The sequence below is a fragment of the Octopus bimaculoides genome, chromosome 1, assembly GCF_001194135.2.
Source record: "Octopus bimaculoides isolate UCB-OBI-ISO-001 chromosome 1, ASM119413v2, whole genome shotgun sequence".
Lineage (NCBI taxonomy): Eukaryota > Metazoa > Mollusca > Cephalopoda > Octopoda > Octopodidae > Octopus > Octopus bimaculoides.
This window is the reverse complement of record NC_068981.1, coordinates 184,200,414-184,209,160: the sequence shown is the minus strand read 5'-3', so window position 1 is coordinate 184,209,160 and position 8,747 is coordinate 184,200,414. Positions and strand designations below refer to the sequence as shown.

Sequence of the window (8,747 nt, the reverse complement as noted above, 5' to 3'; positions counted from 1 at the left end):
TATATATAGTATGGTAATATCAGTGTCAAGCAATATTTAGGCATAAGTAAACTTTAGGTTAGTTAAAATATGTTTGTGCCTATAGTAGAAAGGATTATTATTGTTTTCTATTCTAGGCACAAGGCCTGAAATTTTGGGGGAGGGGTCCAGTCGATTAAATTGACCCCAGTATGCAACTGGTACTTAATTTATCAACAGAGAAATGGTTATTATTAAGGCGGCAAGCTGGCAGAATTGCTAGCACTTTTGTCTTTCATCCTTTTAGGGTCTATCAAATAAGTACCAGTTATGTACTGGGGTTAATGTCATCGACTGCCCCCTCCCCATATTTTCAGGCTTTGTACTGATAGTAGAAAGGATTATTATTATTATTATTATAATTATAAATATTCATTGTTGTGAAGGCGCATGGCTCAGTGGTTAGAGCGTTGAGCTTACGATCATGAGGTTGTGAGTTTGATTCCCAGACCTAGCTGCGTGTTGTGTTCTTGAGCAACACACTTTATTCACGTTGCTCCAGTTCACTCAGCTGTAGAAATGAGTTGCGACGTCACTGGTGCCAAGCTGTATCTTTGCCTTATCCCTTGGATAACATCAGTGGTGTGGAGAGGCTGGTATGCAAAAGCAACTACTGGCCTTCCATAAAACAACCTTGCCCGGACTTGTACCTTGGAGAGTAACTTTGTAGGTGCAATCCCATGGTCAGTCATGACTGAAGGGGGTCTCAACATTATTGTGTTCTTATTAGTGTTGTTGTTATATCTTTTTTAGTTTTAAACCAATATTTGGTATTTTTTTTTTTCAGGGAATGAAGAGGTTTGATGCAAGAAAAGCTGTTGTAAAATCCTTAAAACAGAAAGACTTATACCATGGAACGATCAACCATTCCATGATGCTTCCTGTCTGCAGGTAATCAAATATTCCATGTCAATTAAGTCAAATGTTGGTTTGGCAGGCTCAGTGAAGCGTCTGACGCAATGTCTTGTGGTGCTTACTTCAGACCCTTTACAGCAGAGGTGGGGAAATCCCCGCCCACGGGCACAAATGCACCTCCGAGCCCACTTTATTGCGCCTGCAGGCTGGTATATTGTATGTACAGAATATAGTAAATTTTTCAATATAAAAGTTATGCAATATTCGTCGCATTTCCACTATGACTTAAAATGGTTAGACTCGAACAGAAAATCGTCCAGTAATTGCCATTTTCCTTGTTGAGCCACCTCCATAATGCTTCCTGGTCTTTTAATTTGTTGCTTTCACGGTAGAATTGACCATGTATTTCCATAAGGAATATTTCCATGTATTTCTTCTCTCTTGTTGGCTGTTCTTGTTCGGAATTCATGAGCACTCTCAAGTCCATTTTTGTTAACTCCTTCTGCACTAGCAGCATACTGTAGCAGATCTTCTTTGCTGTTTACCAAATATTCTGCCATGTTTCTTCTTTCACTGTTGATGCACTCCCTTGTGCCAAAATTTGAAATCATTATTATTACTATTACTATTATCATTATTATGATTATTATTATTATTATTATTATTATTATTATTATTATTATAGTCGTTCCAAAGATGTTATTGAACCTCTTCTGATGGACCAGTGGTTCCTCAATTGTAAAACAATGGCAACCAAAGCAACTCAGGTGAGTTTTTCCAAAGATAAAGACTGCAAGAATATATACAAAAACCTTCTTGATTAGAACTATTTCTGCCTGTGTGTGTGATCTGCTATAATGAAGTTTACAAAATATATTACAACAAAGATTAGGTCTCCAATAGATTACTTGTTTAATTTATGGCCATGCTGGGACACCCGTTTCAAATTATTCTTGTTAATCATGTCAACCCAGTAATTATTTTATTCTGGTGCCACATAAAAAGCACCTGTGCAGGTGCCATGTAGAATGCATCCAGTACACTCTGGAAAGTGGGTGGCATTAGGAAGAGCACCCCGGCTGTAGAAACCATGCCAAAACAACCAATTGGAGCCTGGTGTGACTCCCAGCCTCACCAGCTCCTGTCAAACCATCCAACCCATGCCAGCATGGAAAACAGACATTAAATGATGATGATGTACTTATTTTACCAATCTCTGTTGAATGGCTAAATTACATTTAGGCATTATGGGAAGCAATCTGACACATCATTTTATGCTGCTATACAAAACCACTAACACACATGCACCCCCCCCCACACACACACACACATATTGTCATCATTTTAATGACACATTTTTTGCATAATTTGTTCTAATTATTGCTCTAATTAATTCTTATTATCCAGGCTGTCACCAACAACCTCCTCTGCTTCATCCCTGATTACTATGACAGTATCTGGTTCCACTGGCTGCAGAATATCAGGTAATATTACTTTGATGTTATATTGTTATTTAACCCCGGGTCAGTAATGAAATGAAAGGCATTCCAACCATGACATCTTGTCTTTTAATCAAACAGCAAATCTAAGACTACATTATCCAATATGTCCTACGTTTTATACAGCCCCTAGGTAATTTGAGGAAGATTTGTCTGCTATTTCTAGTAGATCAAGAGATACATAGAGTCTCTCTTGAGTGTTCTTAGTATGTATGAATGTGTTTTTACTGTGTGAGAGAGGGAGAGAGAGAGCCGAAAGATCTATTTAGGTGAGTCCCCTTTAGCACTATGCCATCATCTGTCATCACTTGCCCCTATAAGCTAGGGATTACAATGATTACTGCTCCAGACTGGACAATATCTTTTTCATATATTTTTTTTTTTTGCACACACTCTAATTGTTTGTCAAATGTTTGTGACCATCAGACACAGCATTTGTAATGTGGATCACGTCTTTCAATATTCAGTTGCTTCTCTTATGTTCTAAGTTCAAATCCTGTCAAGGGCAACTTTACCTTTCTTTGATAACAGAGACACCAGTAATGCCCATGACTGCATAAGTAGCTTAGGGCCAATTCTCTGGCATATATATTCCTCCATGGATAGGATGCATAGATACACAAATGCATATATACATACATACATACATACACGTGTGTGCATCGCAGAGCTTAATACTTAATTTATGCAAATATATGTGACTGTAATTATCATAATCTATTCAATGTTCTGTTTGTTCCTTTAGGGACTGGTGTATTTCCAGACAATTGTGGTGGGGACACCAAATACCTGCTTATTTCGCTACCACTACGCCGTCACCGCAGCTATCAACCTCGGTATTTCCTCCACTTATTCCTCCTCTTCCCTTCCCGTTTCTTTTAGATTTGGTCCTCCTCCTCTTCCTTCTTCTTCTTCTTCTTCTTCTTGTCTTTGTTGTTTTCCTTATCTTATTGTTGATGTTATCTTCATCATCATCATCATCATAAGGTGTGCTTGAACATCAGGAAGTAGTGAGTTTATAAATGAACTGTTGTACACAATATCCATTATATTTGCAGAACTAGCCAACCTATTAAACAAAGTTTTTGCTGTAATTGTTTAGTTCTTCCAGGCCAGCCCTGATTGAATACTTCATTTCAATGTGCATTCTTGCATGAGTCACACAGGGGTTATTGAGACAGATTTTCTATGGCCAGAGACCCTTCCTGTTGCCAACCATCACCTGGTTTGAAGTAAAGTAATATTTCTCCACAATCAAATATGTTTTCGCAGAATATTGGAAATGAATGATATTGCTTGTATTATGACAGTCAGACAAGGGCACAAATGTGCACACACTCCCTATCCTTCTTCCCCCTTGCACCCTCCTTACAACCCCCTCGCTCCTCCCACTACTATTCCTGCTACCTAAGGTGCCACACAGACACCTTGTCACCACTGTCTGTTTCCTTGGAGATACCTTTAATTCATTCTCACTCCCTCTCTCTCTCCTGAATGTGAGTAGCCATGTAGCTCCTTTACAACAAGAACCTGCTCTACTCCAACCTCTTCCCTCATACCTTAACCCCCATCTAGCATGCGGAGGCAACATCCTCCCTTCCTGAGCTTGTTGACTTGCAAGTGACACGGTGACCTCAATAGTACCAGTGGCGCAAAATAGGCACCCAGTACATTAGGAAAGGTATCCAACTGTAAAAAAACCATGCCAAAGCAGATACTGGAGCACAATGCAGTCCTTGTCTTATCAGATCTTTGTAAAACTGTCCAACCCATGCCATCATGAAATATAGATATTAAATGATGATGATGATGATGATGATGATGATGAGGACTCACTCACATGCACATTTGCACAAACACACACACACGCACATGCAATGGACTTCTTTTCAGTTTCCATCTACCAAATTCATTTACAAGACATTGATGTTGGTTTGTCTACATCCTCATAACCTAGCAGTTCAGCAAAAGAGACCAATAGAATAAGTACCAGACTTTTAAAAATAAGTGCTGTAGTCCACTTGTTCAACTAAAACCCTTCAAGATTGTGTCCTGCCATGACTGCAGTACAATGACTGGGGAAAAGTAAAAGATAAAGATGTGAAAAATAATCAGACATATATTTTTATATGGCAAAATGCAATGGTGCCGGTGCCATGTAAAAAGCAGTGATGTTGGTGCTGCATAAAAAGCAGCCAGTACACCGTCAAATTGTCCAACCAATGCCAGGATGGAAAATGGACATTAAATGACAATGATGACTACTGCTATCACCTCCTCCTTTTTCTCCTCACTATTATTACTGCCACATAAAAAAAAGCTCTTAGTACACTTTGTAAAGTGGTTGGCATTAGGAAGGGCCTCCAGCTGTAGAAACCATTCCAAAACAGACAATGGAGCTTGGTGTGGTTCCCGGTCTTGCCAGCTCCTGTCAAACCATTAAACTAATGCCAGGATGGAAAATGGACATTAAATGACGACGACGACTACCACTGTCACCTCCTCCTCTTCCTTCTCATTATTACTAGTGCCACATAAAAAGCTCTTAGTACACTTTATAAAGTGGTTAGTAAATTAGCAAAAGACAATGTGGAGTTAAGAGGATTCTTTAGTATTGCTTGGGAGCAAGACAACCCCTGTAGTGTTGGTGCCAGAAAAATGCACCCAATACATTTGGTAAAGTAGTTGGTGTTAGGAGATCATAGAAATTATACGAAAGTAAAATGTTCGAACAAGACATGGTCCTCTTCCTCTGACTCATTGAATCTTGTCAAACCGTCCAACCCATATCAGCATGGAAAAGGTGTGTAAAATGATGGTGATGATATTCTGACTCCAGGCAGTTTTGTAGCACATTTGTATAGGTTTGCAACTCTAGAATTTTATAACATAGAATGCAAAGTTAATTTATATCGGTTATGTGTTATGCTAAATATGTTTTGAAATTTGTCATAAAATTTATTTAAAAGAAAAGTGGGTTAATTTTTATTTTCGTTTTCTTTTTTTTATATATATATTAAGAGTTCCACTGGAATATGGGTTAGTGCCAGAAACCAAGAGGAAGCTCTAGCTAAAGCCAGTGAGAAATTATCTGTTCCCAAAGAACAGATAACTCTTAAACAAGGTAATCTTTTTACTTGCTTTATCATATTATACCATATTTTCCAGCCTTCAAGTCGACATAGTATATAATGTAGACATGGTGTGGAAACACTGAAACATCATCCCAATCTTTCCAAATCCTGTTGCATTTCACAAAGTCATCTTGGTGTATAAATTGACCTACCTTTTTTGGCTGTAAATTTTGGCCTGAAAAATTGGACTTATATGCTGGAAAATATATCCTTTCTACTAAAGGCACAAGGCTTTAAATTTGTGGGGAGGGGACTAGTCGATTACATCGACTCCAGTGTTTCACTGGTGCTTAATTTATCGACCCCAAAAGGATGAAAGGCAAAGTCGACTTTGGTGGTATTTGAACTCAGAACGTAAAGACAGACAAAAAACCCTGCTAACCAATTCACCCGGTGTGCTAACGATTCTGCCAGCTCCCCACCTTAATTACTGATGTTATATTAGTTACAAATTTTGGTACAAGGCCAGCAGTTTCAGGGAAGGGTTAAGTTGATCACATCAACCCCCAGTATTCAACTGGTGCTTATTTTATCAACCCTGAAAGGATGGAAGGTAAAGTCAACCTCAGTGGAATTTGAACTCGTAATGTAGCGGCAGATAAAATACCGCTAAGCATTTCACCTGGCATGCTAATGCTTCTGCCAGTTTGCCACCTTTCTATGCTGGAAAATATAAAGAGAAAACCTACGACTTATTATCTATTCTCTCAAAGAGTAAGAATTAAACCAATTTCATTTTTTATTTTCCCAGATGAAGATGTCTTGGATACTTGGTTTTCATCAGCATTGCTTCCATTTTCAGTATTTGGATGGCCAGAAAAAGTAGGCATTTTTTTAATATTAATTTTAATTTTTGCTTTTATGTTCAGGCATGGCTGTGTGATTAAGAAGTTTGCTTGCCAACCACGTGGCTTTAGGTTCAGTCCCACTGTGTGAAACCTTGGGCATGTGTCTTTTATTAAAGTTCCAAATCAACTAAAGGCTTTTGAATGGATTTGATAGATGGAAACTGAAAGAAACCCATATATATATATATCATCATCATCATTATTTAGCATCCGTTGTCCATGCTGGCATGGGTTGGACGGTTTGACTGGGCTGGCACGCTGGAAGGCTGCACCAGACTCCAACCTGATTTGGTATGGTTTTCTATGGCTGGATGCCCTTCCTAACACTAGCCACTCCAAGAGTGTAATGGATGCTTTTATGTGCCACTGGTATCTGCCACAATTGCAACTTTGCTCAGCTTGATGAGTCTTCTTGTCAAACAAGATATAAGGCCAAAGGCCTTGGTCATTGCCTCCGTGAGGTCCAACACTCAAAAACAACTCAGCTACCTTGCCTTCGTGAGGCCCAACATTCAAAAGATGTTCTACACGTGCCACCAGCACAGGTGCTGCATTAGGAAGGGTATCCAACTGTAGAAACCATGCCAAAACAGACTATGGAACCCAGTGTGGCTCCTGCCAAATTGTTGAACCTATAACAGCATGGAAAACATGTTAAATGATGATGATGATGTTTTTATTTTCATCCAGTCTGGTGCAGCTCTCCAGTTTGCCAACTCCTGTCAAACCCGCCAACCCATGCCAGCATGGAAAAATGACATTAAATGATCATGAAAATGATTTATATATATATATATGTATATGCATACACACACAAGGGGTTTTGTACAGATTTCATTAAACAAATTCACTCACAATGCATTGGTCAGCCATGGGTTACAGTAAAAGGCACTTACCTTGCATGCCACAAAGTGGAGCTAAACTTCAAACCCTGTGGTTGTGAAGTGAACTTCTCAACCACGCAAACATGCGTAACTATAAAACACTCATACACACACACACTTTCTCTCTTCATACACATACACATTCACTCACTCTGTCTGTCTTACCCACACAGACACACATACATTCACTCATTCTCTCTCTCACACACACATGTATAAAACTCAGTCTGAGATAACTGATAGTGATGCTATGTATCAGCAATGATGATTCAGTAAATTTCGTGAGTTTGTATAAGTTCTATGGTTCATACTATTTCTTCTTATTGACATTCATAATGTTAATATTATGTCTTTATTTCCTTTTTATTTTATCTACTGAAGACAATTGACTATGAATCTTTCTACCCAACCGACCTTCTTGAGACTGGCAGTGATATCTTGTTCTTCTGGGTGGCCAGAATGGTTATGCTGGGACAGAAGTTAACAGGACAGTTACCTTTCGATAAGGTCAGTCTATACTAAATATCATTTTTTTTGGTTTATTACCTTATTTTTATTCTCTGCCTTCTCCTACTTTTCCACCTTCCTTCTTTTTATTCTATGTCTTTTCTTCTTATATTTCTTCATCGTCTATTCGTCTTCTTCATCTTCTATTCCTCCTCTTTGGAGTCATCTACAACCATGTCTATTTATACATCATCATCGTTTAATGTCCGCTTTCCATGCTAGCACAGGTTGGACGATTTGACTGAGGACCGGCAGACTGCACCAGGCTCTAATCTGATTTGGCAGGGTTTCTACAGCTGGATGCCCTTCCTAACACCAACCACTCCGAGAGTGTAGTGGGTGCTTTTACGTGCCACCGGCATGAAAGTAATTGAAAAAGAAACACAGAGCATCTCAAAATAACTAGGGTAACGAAAGGGTTAAATGATGATGATGATGATGATGATGATGATATGCATATGTGTGTGTTAGTGTGTATGTCCACTGCTTGACAAAATGATAGAATAAGTACAAGGCTTTAAAAAACTGTAATAGACTGGGGTTGATTCATTTAACTAAAAGTTTTCAAGGTGGTACTCCAGCATGGCCACAGTCTAATAACTGAATCAAGTAAAAGATGAATATTCTGGAATATATTGAGGAAAAGTAAGAAGGGGGTGAATTTTCTCTGTTATGTGCACAATGGAATCTGTGTTGTTATTTTTCTCCTTTGTGTATATTGGCAGATTTTATTGCATGGAATTATCCGAGACTCCGAAGGTAGAAAGATGAGTAAATCTCAAGGAAATGTGATCGATCCATTGAATGTCATTTATGGTGCATCCTTAAAGGTAAACTTTTCTAAAGTCTGGTCTTTTTTCTCTTAATAATGATAATGACGATTTAAAGTGGGTATTACAAAGGTTGGGGTCAATGAAGAGAGTAGACGTGATACCAATAGTAATTGGCGCACTTGGAAGTATTACCACCCAACTACCAACATGGCTGAAGAAGATCGGTGCA

At 38.7% G+C, this 8,747-nt stretch overlaps 1 protein-coding gene across 1 annotated transcript in view; it reads left to right on the top strand.

The window, feature by feature from the left end:
• Positions 1-8,747, top strand: part of LOC106879323 (valine--tRNA ligase) — a 33,536-nt gene that overhangs the window by 15,439 nt on the left and 9,350 nt on the right. The window contains exons 11-18 of the mRNA XM_014928831.2: positions 806-909; positions 1,559-1,640; positions 2,281-2,357; positions 3,118-3,208; positions 5,394-5,496; positions 6,258-6,328; positions 7,620-7,745; positions 8,471-8,575. Of these exons, the coding sequence (XP_014784317.1) occupies positions 806-909; positions 1,559-1,640; positions 2,281-2,357; positions 3,118-3,208; positions 5,394-5,496; positions 6,258-6,328; positions 7,620-7,745; positions 8,471-8,575 (759 nt within the window). The remainder of the gene's footprint in view (positions 1-805; positions 910-1,558; positions 1,641-2,280; positions 2,358-3,117; positions 3,209-5,393; positions 5,497-6,257; positions 6,329-7,619; positions 7,746-8,470; positions 8,576-8,747) is intronic.